At 44.7% G+C, this 22562-nt stretch overlaps 1 protein-coding gene across 10 annotated transcripts in view; it reads right to left on the bottom strand.

Annotated features, from left to right (window-relative positions):
• Positions 1-4329: 4329 nt before the first annotated feature.
• The window catches only part of STAG3 (STAG3 cohesin complex component), a 27501-nt gene continuing 9268 nt past the window's right edge, over positions 4330-22562 (bottom strand). For 3 of the 10 annotated variants that reach the window (XM_077907975.1, XM_077907971.1, XM_077907966.1), the window contains 26 exons: positions 20166-20239; positions 19244-19367; positions 18661-18759; positions 18364-18443; positions 17848-17955; positions 17545-17659; positions 16845-16950; positions 16575-16678; positions 16213-16305; positions 15998-16087; positions 15533-15733; positions 15342-15412; positions 15154-15241; positions 14557-14637; positions 14382-14489; positions 14068-14236; positions 13808-13944; positions 12938-13039; positions 12277-12425; positions 11889-12017; positions 11638-11795; positions 6696-6870; positions 6354-6455; positions 5999-6137; positions 5037-5096; positions 4330-4742 (listed from right to left, as the gene is read on the bottom strand). In XM_077907975.1, coding sequence (XP_077764101.1) covers positions 4734-4742; positions 5037-5096; positions 5999-6137; positions 6354-6455; positions 6696-6870; positions 11638-11795; positions 11889-12017; positions 12277-12425; positions 12938-13039; positions 13808-13944; positions 14068-14236; positions 14382-14489; positions 14557-14637; positions 15154-15241; positions 15342-15412; positions 15533-15733; positions 15998-16087; positions 16213-16305; positions 16575-16678; positions 16845-16950; positions 17545-17659; positions 17848-17955; positions 18364-18443; positions 18661-18759; positions 19244-19367; positions 20166-20239 — 2871 coding nt within the window. In that variant the 3' untranslated portion in view covers positions 4330-4733. Of the gene's footprint in view, positions 4743-5036; positions 5097-5998; positions 6238-6353; positions 6456-6695; positions 6871-11637; positions 11796-11888; positions 12018-12276; positions 12426-12937; positions 13040-13807; positions 13945-14067; positions 14237-14381; positions 14490-14556; positions 14638-15153; positions 15242-15341; positions 15413-15532; positions 15734-15997; positions 16088-16212; positions 16306-16574; positions 16679-16844; positions 16951-17544; positions 17660-17847; positions 17956-18363; positions 18444-18660; positions 18760-19243; positions 19368-20165; positions 20240-22562 lie in introns of those variants that run through there. The other 7 variants (XM_077907973.1, XM_077907970.1, XR_013385379.1 and 4 more) reach the window with 6 other exon arrangements.

The raw sequence follows: 22562 nt of genomic DNA, 5'->3' as shown, positions 1-22562 counted from the left end.
GCTCATGCCTGGCTCAAGCCTTCAGTGAATGTTGGTGACCATATTTTTTTAAAGTGATCTCCATCCACACCCATCTCACAACCCCGAGATCAAGAGTTGCACGCTCCCCTGACTGAGCCAGCCAGGTGCCCCCAGTGACCATCATTTTATAAAAGACCTTCCTCATCTAAGTTTGTAGAGTAAGACTCATAACTGATCCATTTATTTTCACAAATATTTTAAATGTGTGAAAAGGCCATTTATGCTCTATCAAGGTAATATAAACGAGAAGTAACACCAAAGCATACACTATGTGCTAAATTTGCTCTGGGCAAGTCACCCACATCAGCTCTGTACTTACAGACCTTATGAGGAACTAACTTGGCCAGGGTCACAAGGCTCGTACACAGTGAAGCAAGGACTGGACACAAATTTTAGTTTCAGAACCCACATTATTAGCAACTATGCTGAGCTGCCTTTCCCATACATGTGAAGATTTTAAACTACAAGGTTTTTATCAAAGTCCAGCAGTTGTCTGTTCCATCCCTGGAGAATCTGTGCTTGGTTCAGAGGCTGGGCTTGCTCCCCATTCCCGGATGGGGGTGGCCCTGTGCCAACAGGAGAGGCTTTGTTCTTCGGTTGCTGCTACCCTACTCAATCCCTTTGGTGGCTCTCACCTACTGAGCTAAAGTAGATGTGTTTTCCTTCCAGTTTCCCCAGGATTCTGGGCTTCTCTGCTGTGCAGAGCTCTTCTCTAGTGTCCCAGGCTTCATCTGGCACGTTGGCCACCCTGTCTCTGTTCCTATCTGGCTATCCTCTTTCAGTGCTGATTCTCCGCCATTCCAATTCAACACCCAGGACTCCCAGGGAATGTGTGTTTGAGAAAGACTTGTTTTGTGGGCCCTTTCCAGATCTTCTGTTCCGCCCTACCCCAGGAAATCAACTATGGAGCTCAAGGAGACTTTAAAATGTTTACGTGTGAAAACAAACCTTCTGCCATCCCCCTACCTTATCCTTTCACACTGTCCAAGTACAGACTTTCTATCCCATATCATCCCCAGTCAGTGCTGCGTGGAATTCAAACACACAGGATGACTTACCTTTAAGCTGAAGACTGTTCTTAGCAATCTGAAAAAGAATCTCTTCACTTGATAATTTAGGAAAGAACACCAACAACTCACCTTCTGGCAGTGCTCATGGCCACAAGCATTAAAAAAGAAAAAGCCTTAATTGAAGATTATTTAAATTAACTTAAAAGCTATTATTCAGGGTGCCTGGATGGCTCAGTTGGTTAAGTGTCAGCTTTCAGCTCAGGTCATGGGAACCCTATAGAGTCTGCTTCTACTCCTTCCTCCTTCCCTTCCAGCGGTGCATGTGTGTGTGTGTGTGTGTGTGTGTGTGTGTGTGTGTATGTGTGTGTGTCTATTATTCAGCAGTAAGCTAACAGGCAATGCAGAGCAGTGCCAGTCCCCTGAAAAGCACTGGTTGGTGTCACTTGTGAAGCCAGCTAAGGTCAGGCTGTGCAGCCACTTCCACCTCTCTGATGCAAGCTGGCCTCTATTCAGTTCCAGCTTGGCTGGGGCCTGGCCACTTAGGACTCCTGCTCTGAATCCCACAGCCCCACCTCTGTTAGCAAGAGATTTACCGGCACGTGGTTTCCAAGGTAGGGTGCTTGTACCTCAGTACAAAATATCTACTGCTGTCATGCAGGACAAATGAACATTTCTCATTTTTAAAGATAAAAATACAATGGAAGTTAACTTTTATTACCACTAAGTGACACTGGTGCCCTCACAGGGATCCAAATGTTCACCTCTAATCAGATCAACATCCTGATGTAAGAAATGCAAACCCAAAGCTTATTATGGACTATAATCTACATGCTATAAGATGCAGCAGTTTTGTGGCCCTAAACAATGTGTATCCCCTCTAAGAACATTGTCACTGGACTTAGAAATCATTTTCTGACCTGTTTACAAGTCTCCCAAATGAAAAATTTCAGTAGGTTTTGGCTCATCTATTAAAAGCAGTAAATGAGGCAAAAGAAACATCCATTCCATTTGGATTTACAAGGTTTGGAGAAGTACTCTGTTCAGTGATGCAGAACATAAAAAAGAATTATCAAAATAAACTGAACTTTCAATAAGAGCCTCAGAAAAGGTTAAACCATAATTTAAAAGAGGTTTCTTACTTTGCTAATTTTTTTAGAGCAAACAGGCATTCTGTACTGTTAATTAATAAAATATTTCAAAATAGGGGTGCCTGGGTGGCTCAGTAGGTTGAGTGTGTCTGCCTTCGGCTCATCAGGTCATGATCTTAGGGCCCAGGGATCGAGGCCTGCATCAGGCTCCCTGCTCAGCAGAGAGCCTGCTTGTCATTCTCCTGCTGCTGCTACCCCCGCTTGCGCTCTCTAATAAATAAAATCTTAAGAAAAATATTTCAAAACACTTATTTCATTAACTCACCTGCTCCTTTTTTTTGTTTTGTTTTGAGGGTGAGCAAGCTTGAATGCGTATGGTGTGAGGGGGTGGGGGTGGAGGGAAGGGCACAGGGAGAGGGAGGATCTTAAGCAGGCTTCATGCTTAGCGCAGAGCCTGATGCAGGGCTCGATCTCATGACCCTGAGATCATGACCTGAGCTGAAACTGAGAGTCAACACTTAGCTGACTGAGCCACCCAGGTGCCCCACTTTTTAATGTGTACAATAGATTTAAAAAATTATATAAACTTCTACCACTAGTTTTTAACTGACATGCCCAAACTTTTGGAGTCTTAGGAACCTGAGATTCTGTTTTAGTTACTAGTCCTAACAAACCACCCTAAATTTTGTTGTCCTTAGAGATTTTATGAGCATATTTTTTTATGCTCATAGATTCTATAGGTCAGGAATTTGGAAAAGGCACAGAAAAGATGGGTCTTGGGGCCTTAGCTGGACGACTCAAAAGGTAGGTGTTAAAATCATCTGATTCACATCTGAAGCACATCTGGTGGTCAAGCAATCATAGAGCCCATATTCCAGGGGAGTGGACCTAGACCCACCTTCTCCCCTAAAGAGTGTCAAAGAATTTGGGGAGCATGATCTTGCACACATTCTAACGCTGGGGCTCAATTCACCACTGGACTACCTGGATGCATAAGGATCTCCATATTTACAGAGCTGCCAAGTTTCTCTCTTCATCTTGTGAAGCACCCTCAGCATGCCTGGTAGTGAAATAACATGGGGATCTTCCTCCTCCTGGATCCTCAGTGACCTCCACATCTTCACCAGTTTTTCCACTCTATTCCCAGACCCCAGGGGAAGGGCTCCTCCCTGTTGTAGCTGCTCCCTCTGAATGCAGATTCAGGATCTCTGAATGTATCAGCTGCCTTTCCAAACAGAGACTCCTAAACCCAACTTTCAGCTTCTATCTGGGGGAGAGGATACTGGAGAGGAAGACAGGAGGATGAAGAAATGGGTTTGGCTGACTGACCAGATCAGAGGAAGTCCGGGTTCCTTCTGCATAGATCACCAGCTAACTGGCCATATCCAGTTTGGGAGACCACAGTGAGAACCCGAAATTAAAGCAGATGCCCAGGACAGCAAAGGACTGATAATCCTATCTAAACGGAGGCTGAAGAGTTTAAACAAAGTAGAAAGTGACAAGAGTGTCTTCACATATCTGAATGCTCATCACAGGGCAAAGAAACAGCAGGGGTGCTGTGCTTTTCCAAGAAGCAGAACAAAAACGAAAGAGAGTTCCAAGGAGTCAGGTTTCCAGAGCAGCCTAAGCGAGAGATGAGGGCAGCAATGAGGGAAGAGATGGACAGATGAGAGATTTTGCAGAAGGACTTGACAGGACTTGGTAAGGAATAGGTGGGGAAGGTAAGGATAAAAAAGGAAGCAGCATCAAAGCCTTGGATTTAGGGGCTGGACATTTTGAGTTACTTCTCTGTTTCCTCTTAACTCTGACACTGAGATTCTATACAATAACAAATTATAATAGGTCTTGGGGATGAAGTCATGAAATTCCCCCTGGAAGAGCCCTTGGGTAAAGGCTGCCATGGTGGATGGCCTGTTCTCAGTGTAGGTGAGATAGGCCCCCCTCCAGCCCATTAGGATTCTGCCCTCCTCAGTCTGAACTGTCCCCACTAGAGAAACCGCTGGAAGGCAGCCAGTGTTTTCCTAGTCCCTCTGCCCCAGCAGGCCTCCCAGTTACTAAGCATCCTTGAGCCAGTATACTAAAGCAGCTGCGAGCACGTGCAGCGCCGGCATGCGTCTGTGTGCTGCACCGTGGGGTCAGGCACAGCGGCTTAAGACGCTAGCAAAGAACCTGATGTGCATCAGTTTAACAATCTCGAGCCACACTCGGGAAACAGCTGCCTGAAGCATGTTTATTGAGCTAATCATTAGGGTACAAAAGAAGCTAGGAAAGTTGTTCCAAAAATACAAGAAACTACTGGGTTCTTTCTATTCAGTACAGGGAGGCAGTGCCACTCCAGTACTGAGGTAAAGCTGCCACCTCCTCCAGACACAGCAGGAAAAAGGCATTCTCCACACAGGGACAGAGCCAGGAGTATGAGGAAGGACAGGGGGCCTAAGGCTTCTCTATCCCAACATCATAGGAGAAACATTAGGTTAGAAAGGCACAGCCCACTCTCCTTCCCTTCAAAGACCAGGATGGGGCCTGGAAGTAATGGTTCCTTCTTCTCTGTTCTCCTGTTTGCCTTTTCCCCGTTGAGGTGGGGAGTGGAAACGGGGAGGGGCATGGAGTCCTGTCAGAAATCCTGTAACGGGAAAGATGAAAACATGGAGACAGAACAACCCAAAGGGCAAAGAGATGATGGCAAGGTCCTCTAGACCTTGATTTAGAAGGTGACCATTCTAGATCTCCTGCCCTCCCCCACCCTCCACCCCCACCCCCTACAACTACTCCTAAGGTTCCAAAGACAGCAGAGAGGGCAGGCCATGGGTTATGGCCTCCATCCACCTACTGCATAGTACACAGGTTACCTGTCAGCATTTCCCAAGGACACACAACCTCTCTTAACCTGCCTTCCAGTCTGTGTGGAGATACTTACCTCAAGGTTTAACTCTGTAGAATCTAAGAGGTCCAGCCCGTGCTCACTGGGGGAAGTGTGCTAGAGAGAGCGGGTGGAAGTCAGATGGGCCCTTCTCACCTTCCCACCCGTTACGTGGCAAACAATAAACAAGGGCCCTTTCCGAGGCAGCTCCCTGCAGCAGCGAGGGCGGGGGGCATGAGCCAAGCTGTGGTGGGCAGAAGGTTCAGAACTAGAGGTGCCTCCTCTCCTGGGTTGCCACCCAAGTCCCTTAAATTTGTTCCATTTGGAACCCCAGAGTGCATTTTTCCTGAGGGATGTTTAGGAAAAACTATTTTAATAGTGGCCTTGCTCTCTAATCTGTTTCAAGACCTGTTTTTTTTTTTTTTTTCCTTCCGAGTACAGGACTTCCGTTCCCCTGAACTATTCTGCCCTTTCTTCCCTCAGCAAACAGCAGAGAAGAGAGAAGAGTTAACAGTAGCAGACACATAAAGAACCCTTCTCAGTGTGCAAGCTCCATTTGAAAGATGAAGTGGTTGAGCAGTCACAAGAAGCTAACTTGACAAAGTGATAGAGCTGAGGACTCAGGTCACCTCACAACTTCCTCGTGCTCCTACTGGCCTGGAGCCATTGGGGTGCGGCGGGACAGTGGGACCAGGGGACCTTCCATCATCTCTAGCTCTGGGACTCCTTTCAACTCTCGAACTCAAAGACAAAATACTTATATGGGGATTGAGAGGCGGAGCATTATCTGAGTCCTTTGTGGTATTTTTGTTTTTCCTCCTTTTTTTTTTTTTTTTAAAGAAGTCCAAGCAAATACAAAGGAACTTACAAATATTCTCCTTTCCTCTGATTCTTTCACAAAATCCTAAGCAGCTTTCAGAGAAAGCATGTGGTCAGGACAACAGAGGAGAACTATTCTAGCTTCTATCTCATGGTTGCCTCTAGTTCTACAGGGAGAAGGGAATGTTGGGTCTGCTCACCTTGTCTGTTTCTTGCCATTCCTCACTTAACTCATGAATTTCCAACTCTTCTTCATCCTCTTCCATGAGGCTGAGGCTGAGGGCAGTGGCAAAGAGTAAGGCTTTCATGGTGCTCTTTAAGGATGACCCCTGAGAGGCTCTGGGAGGCAGAAGGTGGAGCAGGCTCCAGGTTCCCACTGCTGTTTCAATCAGAGCAACTCTACTTCTACCAGTTCTATATGCTAGGGGCACACATTATCCTGGAAGGAAGTGGTCTGTGATTTGAACAAGTCCAAAAAGTATGGGCACAGAAGCAGTAGGTTAGTGGAGAACCCCTCCCAGTGGGTGCCAAATGTGAAGATGATGAGAAGCTCACCGGGTCAGCCGGTTGCCCAAACCAGGACCTGAAGGGTTGAGGAGAGTCTGGAAATGCTGTGGACTTGAGAACCTTGACCTCTGGTTGCCTGACAGGGGTTGGCTGTTGGGAATGAATAAGATCAGTGATGGGGATAAAAGTAAACAGTAAAAAGGGTAAGGTGAGTGATGTTACACAACAGGGAAGTGTACAAGGAGAAAGAAAATCTTAAGAAAATGGGAACGGTGTGAGGAAGAACCCGGGAACAATGGAGTGCTGCAGGACGAACAAGAGAGCAGAAATGGCAGGATGGAGACAGTGAGATGCGAAGACCAGCTGCCCAGAGCCGCCCTCAACCCTCACCCCTGGGTCAGCTCTGGTTCTGAGCGGCCTTCTTCCTCCACCTCTTCCAACCCCCTCAGGGGCTGCCTCCTCTTGATGGCTGTAGAGGTGAGGGTGGGTGTGGGTGGGATGCTGTTCAGCTGCAGGCTTTCTTCCTGAGACGAAGAGACATCCCCTCTCTGCCGCCTGGAGGGACCTGCAGAGAGACAGGTGTGCATATTCCCTACAGACCAGGTACTATCACAGATGTTCCCTATGTTTTCAAGACCTGCCCAGGGTTTGGTTAAGGAAAGTTGAAAAGAGAATGGAAAACCTATATGGCCTCATTGTGTTATGACTAAAAATGAGCATAACCCAACATACTAAAAAGTAAGGCTTACAGAATGGTATCCAGGACTTGTTCAAGGACGATGAAAAAAAATCCCAACAACCTTAAAGTGGCAGTAGGAGCCCAGAAGCTACAAGAGTGGAAGCACGAGGCCTAGTGAGAACAGAAAAATTGGAGATGATTTTCTAAAAGCCAGGAAAATGAGATAACTGCAGTACCAGCATGCCTCTGATCTGAAGGAGCAGCAGAGGACCCCCCCGCCCCACACCCGGTTCCCAGCATTAGTCTCTCCTGCAGACTCAAGAAGGCAGAAGAAGAGAAAGAATCCAAGGTTAACCCAGAAAACCCAAGTGATAGTATTTTCAAACTGATATTCCTATTTATCAACTGTAAATGTTCACACCCCTGTTACCCTCTGTCCCACAGCCATGTTTGCGTCCTGTAACCAGTCACTGGAAAATGAACTGCTACTGGCCGAAGAGGACTAGAGAAAACCAGGAAGAGCTACTCATATGACTTTGGGGCAGCTGGGTGGCTCAGATGGTTAGGCATCCTACTCAACTTTGGCTCAGGTCATGATCTTGGGGTCATGAGATGGAGCTCTGTATCAGGTTCCATGCTCAATGGGCAGTCTGCTCATTGAGCTCATCCCTCCCTCCCTCTCTGCCCCCTGTACCCGTATACATGCCTGTGTTCTCTAATAAATAAATCCTTAAAAAAAAGCCACACCCATGTCTTTGTATCCCCAGGGAGGACCAAGCTGGGCTCTCTTCCTCTCCACAATGCATTCATGGTGTGATGCCCAAGGGTTCAACCCTTCAACCTCTCCTATCCTCCATCTTCACTGGCTTCCTTAGCCACACAGCTTCCCATTTTTGAATACCAACTCCCAAATTTATCTCAAGCATCTGCCTCTCCCCCAGCTCCTATCCCCAGCTGTCCGTCCAGCACTTCCACCTGTGACAACGTGGCCAACACTGGGGCTTCATTCTGCTTACTTATCACCTTCCCTATCTCAGTTGGTAGCAATGCCATCATCCCCAGTTGTTAGGCTAAAATCCTCTTTTTAGGCCAAATCAACCCTCAACTCCTGTCTTACATCCCACATCCAACTGGTCAATAAATCCTATGAGTGATACCTTAGAAATATATCCAGGATCTGGCCACTTCTCACCAGCACCACCACTCCCCCAAGTCTACTCACTCCACAGCCTCCTTGCTGTTCCTTTGCTCCTGCCCTTGCCCCTTTACAGTCAATTCTCAACACAGCACCCAGGAGAAGCCTTTAAAAACATAAAACAGATCCTGTTTTCCATTTCACTGCTGAGTAAAAGCCAGAGCCTGTACCCTGCCTCATAAGCTCTGCGCTCTTCCAAGCTCTCTAGTCTTATATCCCACATACTCTCCCCATCTGCCATCTGACCTTCTCAGCTGTTCCCAGAACATGCCAGGTACATCCCCTGGGCACTGGTGCTCCTTTGGGGATGCTCTAGGCTCTTCTATATACACCAGGCACCCCCGCTCCCTTCCTTGAGATCTTTGCCCAACACTCAAAGGCTCCACCAGGCCTCCCTCATCCCTCATGAGGAGACTGCAGCTCCTGCTTCCCCAGTGTTTGCTCACTTGCTTCCTGCTTTCCCACCAAGCACACATCACAACCTGCCACTCTCTAAAGAAGATAGATTTGTCTTTATTCGTGCACTGCTTTATTCCCAGCATATAGCGCTCAATGAATATCTGCTGAAAGGACAATGAAACCACTCTTTTCAGTCTTCTCCTACCTTTGCAAACCCTTTGTTAGGTAAACCATCCAAACTATACATCTACAAGCTTGGATAGCACATACCTTCCTATGTTCTTCTAGTGCTACTCTACTAGCTCATGCTCCTCGCTCTTCTTCTATTCAGCTTACATAAATCTTACCTGTTTTTCAAGCTCCGTTAAATTCCATCTTCCTGGTGAATCTTCATAAGCTTTGGATCAACTGGACTCAAAGTGATACCTTCCTTCCCTGCATTCTAAGGCACTCATCTGTCAATTCTTTAAATCCTCAGGAAGTTATCATTTACTGGTGACTATTCATAATTTAAATTTTCTTTAAATGTGTTTCCTCTCTCTCCCATTAGACAGTAAGCTGCTTGAGGATCCTTCCCAGCCTCTCAAACATCTAAAACAGTATCATGCACATAATAGGTCCTTAACAAGTATTAGTTAACTGATTAAAGCAGTTTCCTGGTGATATAAAAATACTCTTAAGTGGTATGCAAAAGACATTAAAAAGAAGTTACACTCACACTCTACCTCACACCATATACATGAATTTACTCAAAATGGATGACAGACCTACCTAAGAGCTAAAACTAGAAAACTTTTAGAAGAAAACACAGGTGTAAAAACTTCATGATCTTAGATTAGGTGATGATTTCTCAAGCTGACACCAAAGCACAAACAACAAAAGAGAAACTAAATAATTTGGATTTCACCAAAATTAGGAAGCTCTGTTTTTAATTTCAAAGGCTACCAACAAGGAAATGAAAAAAACCACCCACATGAATGGGAGAAAAACTCTGTATATCATATATCTTATATGAGACACTTGTATCCAGAGCATATAAAGAACTCCTACGACTCATCAAGAAGACAAATAATCCAATTTAAAAATAAGCAAATGATTCGAATAGACATTTCTCCAAAAAAGATATACAAATGGTCAATAAGCACATCAAAAAATGCTCAACATTAGTTATTAGGGAAACGCAAATTTAAACCACAATGAGATACCACCTCATGACTGCTAGGAGATGGGGAAAGATAGGAAAGACAATAACCAGTGTTGTGAGGAATGTGGAAAAACTGGGGCCCTCATATTTTGGCGCTGGGACTGTAAATGATGCAGGAACTTTGGAAAACAATTTGGTAGGAACTCGAAAAGTTAAACATAGAGTTACCATATGATCCAGCAATTTCACTCCTAGGTTTACCTCAAGAGAATTAAAAATATACATACACACAAAAACTTGTACATGAATGTCCACAGCGACAGTCAAAATGTGAAAGCAACCTTATGGAAGCAACCTAAGTGCCCCTCTATAGGTGAATGGATAAAGAGTGTATGTACACTGATACAATGGAACATGACTTAGCTTTCATTAAAGAGATCCTGCCATTTGTGACAACATGGATGGACCTAGAGAATCCCTGCTAAGTGAAATACCAGACACAGAAAGACAAATAATGATACAATTTTACTTATACATGGAATCTAAAAAACAAAACAAATGAAAAAGCAGAAACAGACCCACAAATACAGAGAACTGGTGGTTGGCAGGGGGTAGGGGATGTGCAAAATGGATGAAGGGGAGTAAGGTATAGGCTTTCCAGCTATGAAATAAGTCGGAGGGATGAAAGGTACAGCACAGGAAAAACAGTCAGTGGTATTTTGATAGCCTATATGGTGACTGATGATCTCTATACTTATGGTGAGTACAGCATAACATATAAAGTTATCATATAGAGTTACAGAATCACTATGTTGTATACCTGTAACTAATGTAACATTGTATGTTACAACTATATTCCAATTAAAAAAAAAAAGTGAAAACCACCCAGATGTCAATCAAGTGACAAATGCATAAATAAAACATGGCATAGCGGTATAACAGAATATTACTTGGCCATAAGAAAGTATGAGGTACCGATATATGCTAAAACATGAATGAACCTTGAAAATATTCTGCTAAGTGAATGAAGGTAGCCATACAAGGCCCCATATTGTTTTTTTTCTTTTTTCTTTTCTTTTTTTTTTTTACAAGGCCCCATATTGTATGATTTCACTACATGCATATCTAGAGTAGGCAAATCCAGAAACGGGAAATAGATGAAAGATTCTGCCTAGGGCTGGGGAACAGGGAGGAGGAGTAATTCAAAATGTTTCCTCGCAAACAAATGAGAACACATCAAATTTGTGATTTTTAGGACATCATTACTTAAAATGAAACTGTATTTAAAAAGAAAATTAAAAAAAAAATCTTAGATTATAAGACAGGTTGTGATCTTGGGACTCCTGGGTGGCTCAGCAGTTGAGTGTCTGCCTTCAGCTTAGGGCGTTAACCCCAGGTCTGGGGATTGAGTCCCACATCTGGCTCCCTGCATGGAGCCTCCTTCTCCCTCTGCCTGTGTCTCCACGTCTCTCTCTGTGTCTCTCATGAATGAATAAATAAAATCTTAAAAAAAAAAAAAAAGGTTATGATCTGAAAGTAAAATCATGAAGGTTGTGTAATAACCTTTAAAATTTGGAAAACAATAGAATAGTAGATACAAAAAGGGGCCTCTTAAATGTACAGATTTCTTCAATCTTTGGTTTTATCATTAGTTTCTATGTGATTTTTCACAGAGATTTGCTATTTTTAGTTGGCTAGATAAACCTTGAAGAAAATGAGTATCCCTTAATGACAACACATGCTCAGTGAAATGTTTATTTGACCAAAGACAAAAGTTTGAAGGAGGCAAAAGACCATATGCTACTTATCTATGAACTAGCTAAAAACGGAGAAGTCATGATGAATCCTGATACACACACACACACACACACACACACACACACACACACACACACACACACACACGGTACTCTACCTTCAGTACGCCTTTTCTTGTAGCGGGGGCAGCCCTGAGGACTGGTCTCTGCTGTGTTCTCCACAGGGCTGAGGGAGTGGCAGTAGGTGGTGACTGGACCCCAGGGACAAGCAGGTGACTGGGAGATACGCTGCAAACACTTTTCCAGGTAGGACAGTCTAAGGAAGGGGTGGGACAAAGGGGCTGAGCTGCTCACCCACTGTTCTCTTCTTCCCTGAGCCATGTCATTACCCGCCCACTCACTAACTCACAGCAGCTGCTTGTCCTGATGGAAGAGTCGGGGGGAAAACTCTGAAAGGAGCTCCAGGAAGGCCAGGTTTGGGGGCTGACTGGAGGAGCCAGGTGGAGGCGGTTCAGACAAGGAGAACTTGATGCCTTCCCTTGGTGGAGCAGAATTATTTTAAGAAGACAGTCTCTCCCCATTTCCTGCCCAGAGCTGAAGCATCCCACCCAAGGGCACCCTCTCCTTCCCGTTTGTCTCCCAGAGGACATCCACTGGCCACACTGACTGTGCCTTCTCTACATGCTTATCCCTCCCTCCAAGACCAGACTTCAGCTCTCCCTGTACACAGCCTTGGCTTAGCCCTCTCAGAAAGATCCAAGGTACCCTCCCCTGACTTCCAACTAGTACTTCCTTACTTGTGGAGTGTGACCACAAGGTCACGGTTCTGCAGCTGCTGGGGTCCAAAGCTCAAAGCAAACCTTCGGGCCAGATCCCTCATCTCACCAAAGGCTGGAAGCTCATTCAGGCCCTGGGGCCCCTGTTCCTGTAGCAGTTCTGTATACAACTGTGTCCACGAAGCATGGTACATTTGGGATAGAGAGGAACAAGTGGGAAGAGAGCAGGACAGCATTGCCTTCTCTTCCCAGAAATGCTCAAAGACTTGGGATGCCATCTGCTACTTTTACTCTTTCTTTCCTCCCAGACACTGCCCCTACCCCTGGCCCCCTACTGCAGAGACAGCCATCACCTTTGCTCTAGAACAATAAAAACGTCTGTAGTAACTGAAGGCACTAAGAGACAACAGACTAGAAGAAAATTAGGAATTCCTATCATTTTACTGGTGCTGCTCCTATGCCCTGATAGCTGAAATCCTATGGAGTTAGGGTGGAAACTGCCCATCAACTAATACTTTCTACAGACCCATTACGAAGGAGACTGTCAAGTAGAGTCAAAGTAAGTTGGAAAGTTCCTGCTCTTAAGGATCTCACGTCCTACATGGCCAAGGGTTGAGCAGACAGTCTGGGCTACAGGGAAGGCACATCATAGGTCTGAGGTACTCCAAGCAGAAGGCAGTACCTGCTTGAGGCTCAGCAGCAGGATCTGGGAGCAATGACTCCGGTCAATCTGCCTTACTCTAGTTAACGTTTCCTTGATGATGTCGCCATAGTCCTTGTAAAACTGAAGGACAGGAAACAGAGAAGATAATGTTTCACAAGACATTCCATTCTGTTTCTTCCTTTACATCCCTCCTCATGTGTCCTTCCTGAAGTGCCTTAGCCAGGCAACATGAATCGAATGATAAAACATCTAAGACTAAACCTCCTCTCCAGCCAATAGGTAGGGGCCCAAAGAGTTTAGGCAAACAAATAAGGAAAGAAACTGCCCTGAGCCCACTTCTTAGGGAAGGGGAGTAGTAAGCCTGCCAGTGTCTGCTCTCTTTGCAGCACCGAAGCCTTCACTATATTCCTTCTAGAATGGAAGTTCCATGAAGCAGGAACTTTGTGTTGCTCATTGCTGTATCCTTAGCACCTGGAATGGTATCTGGCCCATGTGAGGTGCTCAAAATAAACAGAAATCAATATAATGGTGAGTTGAGGAAACTGAGGTACACATCTAGATATCATGTAAGGACTGATCCCTCTTCCATTCTTTTTCTTCTTTTGTTATACTCCAGTTTATGGAGACTTAGTTCACAGAAAAAAAAAAAAAAAACAACAACTCTGGAAAGGAAATAAGATTATTTCCTTTCCAATGAATTTCTTCCTAACAGCTTTTCCCCATGATTGCTTACTACTGACTCTTTGGTTTCTTTATTCCAAACTTCTGCTGCCTTTTCCTTCCCACTTTTCCTGCAAGCCTGACACCACCACCTCCCCGACCTCGCCCTGCCCGGAGCCCTCCAGTGTTAGAAGTCCTGGCTGTGCTCAGCCTGACGCTTCACTGCACCTTGCTGTAGTGTTTGAAAACATCTGAGGCTGCATCCATGTCCAGCACCCCATAAAGCAACAGCTTGCAGAACCCAGCCAGGAGGCGGCGCCGCTGGTGGAGTTGCTCTATCTGTAAATGATCCTCCTGGGAATGACCTGGCTCACATTAAATGCAGAATGGAAATATTAGAACCACAGATTTAGGCCTCCTGCCTTTATACACCTGAGGCAGTCCTAGCCCCAGACCCTCCCTGAGCCCCAGGTACAGAGTCCTTGTACCACTGCCCAGTTCTCCAGGCTGGATGAAGACATGGTCCATGAGGAAGCTGGCTAGTTCAGACTGGAGAGTGGCTTCAGGAAAAAAGACAAGGGGTCTAAGGAAATCACGCCCCCCTACAATCATTTGAGGGCTGAAGATGAGAAGTAGATCACTCAGTAAGACAAAAGCCTGTTGGAAAAAAAAAAAGAATGCTGAAAAAGGACAGGATGTTGATCAAGATGGAAATTATACAGCTAATTTCCCCTTAGAACAAGGCTTCCTCTGACCACGGGGAGAAACATGCCTCCTTGGTCCCACCTAAGTAAATGCTAACCTGCTCCTGGATCTCAGAATCCACATCTGACAGGCAGCTCTGGCAGAGTTCACAGAAGGCCACCATCCTGCCCTTTAAACTCAACAGCTGCTTCTGTGGAGACAGTGTCTTAAGGAGGAGGAATGGAGACACAGGCTCCTCCATTCCCAATCCCCCTACTCAGACCCATATTCACCTGGGAGGCACCTGATCCAGAAAGGTGAGTTAGTGTCCAGAGAATGGAAAAATAGACAAGAGTCAAGGCTGGCAGGATCACCTGTAACAACCAGATGTTGGAAAAATGGATGAGTCAGGAGAAGGAGGAACAGGGAGGAAGGGAGAAAGGGAAAGGCAAATAGGCAACACACATACAAAGCAGTAAAGAAAGAAAATGATATTGGGAGACACATGATTCCTTCTCTAGGGGGAAAAGAACCAATTCTGGACACTCTTCAGAGAATTGTCTTGGACAGGAATGCCACCTCCCCCTTATTTATCTGTCTCCTAGAATCCCTCAACATTATCCTTCACTCTCAGAAAACCAGAGAGGATGGCTATTTTCAGACACTGGAAAGTACAGTTCAACTTCCAGAGTGGAACAGAATAACAGCAAGCACCTGACTTTCCTCTCATGTCTACTCCACATTCCTGGGCCTGGAACTACCTGGAATCACTAGCCACCTAGAACACAAAGCCCTTAAAAACTCTCTGCCAAAAAAAAAAACAAAAAACAAAAAACAAACAAACAAACAAAAAACCTCTCTGCCTCCACATCTCAGACTTGTCTACTTGCCTGGTGAGGAACCTCTCCAGTGTCCACAGCCTTCTGGAGGAGCCGGCAGCATGGCTCATAGAGCTCCCAGCGACTTAGGTCATGAGCACTTTAGAAAAGAGAAGGAAACATTACACAGGAACAAACAGGAGGAATCAACACCACAGACACCAGCAGAAACAGGAAGGAACAGGAGATGAGCTGCTCACTTGTAGAAGGCAGAGAGGCGCTTCAGAGTGGCTGCCAGACTATACACCTCATCCTCATCTAGGAAGGATGACTGAGGAAGAAAGAGGATCCACAATGGGATTTTCCCCCAAACTCCTAGATTCATGTGCCCCATCTCGTGGCCCCTAGGGCCCAAGTTTGGGGTGTCCCATCTTTCAGCCCCACTTCCTACCTGAAGCAGCTCTTCAAGCTCCTGCTGGAAGCGGTCAGTCAGCAGGTCCATTAGCTGGCTGCGGGCAAAGTCTACCCGGCTGAAGAAGGTGAACTCAGGATTACAGAGCAGATAGAGGGCATGAGCACCAGCCTCAAGCACTGCAGGCTCTGCATGCTTCACCACCACCTCCTGGAGTTGCTGTAAGAACAGCTCCAGATGCTAACAGAGAGACAGGTGAGAGAAGATCATGTTGTGGGGGAGCAAGGGAGAGAGCAAGTCTTCTGGAGGGGAGGAGTGCTGAGGAAAATTTAAAAAATATGGCTGAAAGCATTAAACTTCAAGGATAAGATGTCTCTGAAAGGGTAGGCTTACTGATTTTTCTGGAACCCAGGTTCTTGAGAAGAACCAGACACTGGCAGTAGAACTGGCACTGGTCCTAGCAAGGAAGCAGCAAGGTATAGAACTATATTTTCCTCTCCTCACCTTCTCCAAGCGCCTAGTACAGTAGATGTTGAGGTCAAAGTACTTGAGAAGCTGGAGCAGGGGAGCAACCTTCTCCGCATCAGCTGAGAACTGCAGAGATTGAGAGGGAGAGCTACTTACTAGCTCACATATGCTAAGTCCTACTCCTAGTCCTCACTGAAGGCCATTTCCATTCACTGCTCACTCCCAGATACCGAACAGTGGGGCAGCTCTACCTTGGCCAGGAGCTGGGGCAGCAGAGGGATGAGATGCTCTGTCAGCTTCACCCTGTCGTCGGCTTGGATCTTACGTTCTTTTGGGGTTAAGCCCTGGAATTAGTCATTTGGGGGGTGGAGGGAAATGTGCAGAAAACCAGTGGCTCCAGAGGGTATAGATATGTATCCCTCTTCCCCCACAACCTTATCTGCCCAGGAAGAAGAGAGAATTCATTTGGCAACTCCTTCAGATTTTTTTCTAGAAATGGAATTCTTTGAGAGGCAGAGAATGGGCACCCTAACCCAAGACTTAGGGATAAGGAGTGACAATGCCTATCTGGATTTAATATTGCTAACCAATCCACCCACCCTTCATGCCGTACCTTCCTGCCAGTGATCCGCCCCACAGGTGGGTGACCCTCTGAAGCTTGCCGAACACTGGACACGAGGATTTCTATCAGTGTGCTCTCCTGCACATCGCCCAAGTCTGGGTCAGCAGGAGGATGAAAAACATAGAATCACAAATTAGTCATCCTTCATCTCCAAGTTACTCCAACTTCCCCACTACCCATGACACCTCTGCCTTTATAAGACTCTTGGTTTCCTACTAGGAGGTGAAAAGTCCCCTCCTCTGGCTACTACACAGTACGCACTCTGGTCCTTCTCCAGCAGCAGGCTGGTCAGACTCTCCCAGTCCTTTAGCTGAGACCCTGCACAGTCCCACAGGCTGTCTACTAAGTAAGCAGCATGGTCATGGAGCTGTGGAAGAAGGTACATGTTGTTGTTTTTTTACATTTTTAAAATTTTACTTTATTTAAATTCAATTGATTAACAGTGTATTATTAGTTTCAGAGGTGAAGTGCAGCGATTCATAGGTTGCATATAACACCCAGTGCTCATTACATCATGTGCCCTCTTTAATGCCCATTACCCAGTTACTCCATTTCCTACCCCCCCCCGCCCCCACAATCCTCAGCTTGTTTCCTAGAGTTAAGAGTCTCTTATGGCTTGTCTTCCTCTCTGATTTCATCTTACTTTATCTTTCCCTCCCTTTCCCTATAATCTTCTGTTTTGTTTCTTAAATTCTACAGATGAGTGAAATTATACGATACTTGTCCTTCTCTGAGAAACTTACTGCAACTTAGCATAACATCCTCTAGTTTCACCCATGTCATTGCAAAATGATAAGATTTTATTTGAAAAAGGTACATGTTAATACTGAAGCCACATTAGAAACTTCTGGAAAGTGGCTACTGTTAAACTATATCTTTCCTTCCCACAGTGCCAGCTCCCATCTTTCTCCAACAGCAGGTCTTACACACCACAGCCAAATAATACTTTCCCATACGTCACCTCACTCTCCACAAAGAAGGACAGCAAAAGGTGAAAGAAAGTCCTCTGGGCACGTGGACTTCGGCGTCGCTCTCTCCCACCCACTGTTCTAGTCTCACATTCAGGGTAGAAGAGCCTGGTAGAATGAACATGGGGAAAAGGCCACACATGGGAGCAAATGAGGAGTGGAATAATCACTATGGGGGACAGAAAGAGTCCAAGGAAAGGTATAAGAAAAAGTGCAGAGCCAAGGGAAGCCTCAAGGAATTGAGAGAAAACAACAGCAGATAGTATTACAGGAACAAATGAGAGGCCCCTACTCACTTCCAGTACAGAAACTCCCCTGCAGCAGACGCCAGGGCTCGGTTAGAGGCATATACAACAGGGTAGATGCCCACACAGTCTGCATCTGTCAGTACCCCTTCCATGTTCCTGCCAAGAGAAAAGAATAAAAAGCAGGTAGATATGACTGTTGTCCTCCAGCACAACCCAGGGCTAGAAACCAAAAGAGGCAAATGAAGATTTGGAACAATCCAAAAGACGAACCAAAAAGAAAAAAAAAAAGCAACAAGGATTAATTGACAAAGAACTTTTAAAAAAAGTTCTTTTTAAAAAAAGAACTTTTAAACAAGTGGAAGAATGGAAAACAGAGGAGTATAGAGAGAGAAGATGGAAATTTTCCCGGAGATGCTGCAACTCAGAAATGACCTCTATGTTTCAACCCACACATAAGAAAGAATCAACTTATGACTGGTGGAGGGCTAGGACTCTGGAAGGGCCTGTCTGATGTTAGAAAGGTAAAAGTATGAGATGCATGCCTCTCTACTCCCCAGGACTCACTTTAGGATAAGGGTTAGTAACTTGACAGCCTCCACCGCCACATCATACTCTCGGTCCATGGCCATGGAAACCATCCGGTCCTGTAAGGAAAGAGCACACTGCTCAACACTTCATCATACTCATGCCCAAACATCATACTCCTAGGATTTGAGAGATTCCTTAAAAAAAAAAAAAAAGGCATAGAAGCAGATGCTGGGATAGCTACACATACATAAGAGCAACAGGAATGGAAAGATAAGGTGGGGAAACAGGAACCACCAGAAAGAGTCAAGCATAGTAGTATGGCCCCAATTTCACCTTGAAGCGGCTGGTAAAGAGCTCCAGGCGGGCAGTCAAATCCTGGCTGCTGTACAGCCCTTTTAGAGCCTTCAGGCACTTCAGACGGACTTCTCGGTGCTATTGAGGAAAATGGAAGCATAACTGACTACTCCTCTACCCAACCCCCACTGGGCCTCCATACCCCTTACACAGATTACTGTTTCTGGGCCTTGGTGCCTCCATGCTGAGGACTTTGGGAGGACTCAGACAACAAACAAAAAGGTTAAGCAGAATTGAGCAATCATCATGAAAAGGCTGGTTTGGCTCCAACCCTAGTACCCATCTTACTATCCATTTCTTGTTCTTCCTAGCTTTCTTGCTTTTTCCTAGGGAATGTCTTTCTCTACTCTGGTTTTGAGGTGTTCCATCTCTTGGATGTACCTCTCTTCTGGTTTATCCTACCCTTCCCAATACCAGGGAGTTTTGTGGTTCACTGGGTTCCTTGATGGGCTGATCACTGGTGAAGCTTCCAAGTGGCAGGACCAGGAAAAGCTGCAGTGTCTTAGGGCAGAAAAGAGGGTGAGGGCAACAGGAAAAAAAAAGGACTGACTTCAACACTCACCTTATCATGCAGGGTCCAGCCAATATATTTCAAATAGCTGTCAGTGAGGAAAGATGTGCTGTAGCTTTGCATCCAAGACCCAATCTCCTCGATGCAGATAGCACGGATCTCAGGAAGGACATCCCTAGGCACAGACAGGTAAATGGACCCCTATCACCTTCTCTCCAAACTCACTTTCCATCCTCCCACATATCTTCCTGCCATAGAAGTAACGATTTTCTTCACTAAATACCATGCTTCATGCCTTCCATTTCCTCTTCCCAAGGTAAATACATAAAACATAAACCTTTTCTTTCTGTAATACTTCAGAAAATAATTGAGCTTATCCTCCCTGCCCCCTTTAAAACTGATTTTGGAAGTTAATCTAACCATTGGCTAAACTTTCACTTGAAGAGAAGATTAAATCAGCTGAAGAGTTCTTGGAAAGGCAGAGGTTGAAATCTTGTTAAGACTGAGGAAAAAAATATGGACACTATTTTTAACTTAATTCCACCAGTTCTTTTAAACAGTGTAGACCTCCCCTGCCTTTAGCACAGTGACACAGCAGGCTGGGTTAGGAAAAGGCCTGCGAAGTTGCACACCCTCAGAAAAACCCTGCCGTTTGGCTCTTTGCTCTTGTCCTCTCAGGTCTCCAGTCCCGGGAAGATGAGGAAGGGAAGGTCCTCCGCAAAGCTGGTGCAAAATAATATCGACAATGCCTTATTCTGTTATTTTCTCTCTCAAAAGAGCTTACAAGAATCTTTGTAGTTGGGGATGAACTAAACTTCACGAATTCAAAACATCTGTTGTCACAGTTTTTGCTCCAGCTGCATTAGCGCTAGAACTAACCAAATAACCAGGGTCAGGGTGGGGGCCTTGCTACTTTTTACAGATTCTATAACCAAGGACCAGCTACTTCAACAAGGGGAGCCCATTCACTCACCTGTACCGGTGCACAAAGACACCCCTGAAGAGGGCATTCATCATCCCCTCAATCTCCTCTTGATGCTCCTGGAGCTGGAGGACAGGGAAGAACAGGTCAATCTTTCTCATGTTCCAATGGCCTAAGGCCATAAAAATAAAGTATGACTCCCATCTACTTCCTATTTATTACAGGACACAGTCTGAACCCCTGAAAACCTTCTAATTCTAGAAGAAGCTATAGAGTCAACTAATGCGTCAGAGGTTTCTTTGTATTTGGAAAAAATAATATCTCCCCTCTGGATCTGGTTATTCTGGCTATCTTTGACTATCCAGAGATACTAGCTGGCAGTTATATACATTTTTGACTAACAACTGAGAAAATGAATTTTTAATAAATGCAGTTTAACAGAAAAAGTAGAACTAATAAAAAAACAAAAAAATAAGAGATTAGACCAATGGTACTCAACTGGGAGCCCCTCAGGGAACGAACATTTAGCAACTTCTGAAAACATTTTTGGTGGTTAAGACTGGGAGGGGGTACTACTGCCATTTAGTGGATAGAGGCCAGGGATGCTGTTAAATATCCTGCAAAGGCAGGACAGCCCCCATGTCAATAGTGCCATTGTTGGGAACCCTGGATTAGATGAATGATAGATATCAAGGAAGCAGAATTATAAAGAGAATGACAAGAACAACAAGGAAGCGGGGTTAGAACATTCTTTAAGACAATTGACGCTACCTCTTCAATAAATCAACATACTGGGGGAAAATGGGGGAGGCAGAGGTTCTACACAAGATTATGACAGACATAAGAAATATAATAAATAAGGTGCATAATCCTTAATTTAAATCCTGGATGGAATTAATCAACTATAAAAGGCATTTTTCGGACATATCAGGAAATTTAAATATGAACTGGATTGGAAAATATTAAGAAATAATTATTAATATTTTTGAATGTGAAAATGGCATTGGGCTAATGTGGAGATCATTTTTTGGGGGGGATCATTTTTTAGATGAATTTTTTTTGTATCTGGTAAAGTACGTGTTTTAAGTTTTAGGTGGAAATACCAATGTCCATAATTTAATATAAAATCTCAAACTGGATGAGGCAATATAGTGAAATATTAGTTGTTAAATCTAAATAATTTGTATACAGTGTTCACTCTACCAGTGTCTCTACTTCTCACAACATTTAGAAAATTTCATATTGAAAAGGAAGGGGCACTTAGATGGCTCAATTGGTTAATCGGCTAGCTCTTGATTTACTCAGATCAAGATCTCAGGATCCTGGGATAGAGTCCTGTGTTGGGCTCTGTGCTCAGCAAGGAGTCTGCTGGAGGATTCTCCCTCTCTCTCCTCCTGCCCCCTCTTTCTGCCCTTCCCTGCCACTCACACATGCATGCTCTCTCAAATAAATGTTTTTTAAAATGAAGGAAAAAAGGGATGGAGAAAAGGAGAAAAGTATGCCATTACTACCAAATTCTACAGAAGTTTGGATAAAGGAGATTGAGAAAAGACCACTGACCATATGGATTAGGAAGTCACTGGTTTGGAGAGAATAATTTCAAAGAAAAATGGGGATATAGAAGCTAGGTAGCAAAAAAAGAATTCAGTTGGATATTAAGAAATACTAAGAGGAAGGACAGAGATGGAGTAGTTCACAGAGAAGAAGAGTAAAAGGAAGATCAAAGATCTACACACATTTATAAGAAAACAGTAGGGAGGAAGAGATTAAAAGCCAAAAAACAGGGATGCCTGGGTGGCTCAGTGGTTGAGTGCCTCCCTTTGGCCCAGGGCCAAGGGATCCTGGAGTTCCGGGATCGAGTCCCACATCAGGCTCCCTGCATGGAGCCTGCTTCTCTCTCTGCCTGTGTCTCATGTCTCTGCCTCTCTGTGTCTCTCATGAATAAATAAAATCTTAAAAAATAAAATAAAATAAATTAAAAGCCAAAAGACTGAAGCCAAATAACTGAAGAACCTAGACAAGTCAAAAGAGATTCATGTGGTAGACACCATTTAAGACCTAACATATATAAGGTTTAAGATCATACTGACATTGAAAACAATGAGAGTTAAGAAAGGCTTATTTTGGAAGAGACCTTGGTGAGGGATGGGAAAACAGTGCAGTTAAGACATGGGGAGTCCTGCCAACCTCATGCTGGGGGAGTCTCAGACAGTATAGGAGGGTAGGGGGAAAATCAGGGTCGCATGACATACATAACTGTTTGAAGGTTTAATCAGTGTAAAAGATTTTGTTAGAGCTTACATCCTCCAGTGGTCTTTAAGTTTGAAAGGATAAAGCAAGTACCTACAATGTGCCAGACTAGGCAATTCACTCACCATCTCATTTAATCTTCATAAAAAGGTAGAATTATTCCCTTTTTACAGAAAAGGAAATGGAAGCTTAGAGGTT

This window comes from Canis aureus, chromosome 8, assembly GCF_053574225.1.
Source record: "Canis aureus isolate CA01 chromosome 8, VMU_Caureus_v.1.0, whole genome shotgun sequence".
Classification (NCBI taxonomy): domain Eukaryota; kingdom Metazoa; phylum Chordata; class Mammalia; order Carnivora; family Canidae; genus Canis; species Canis aureus.
This window is presented reverse-complemented; position numbering and strand designations above follow the sequence as displayed.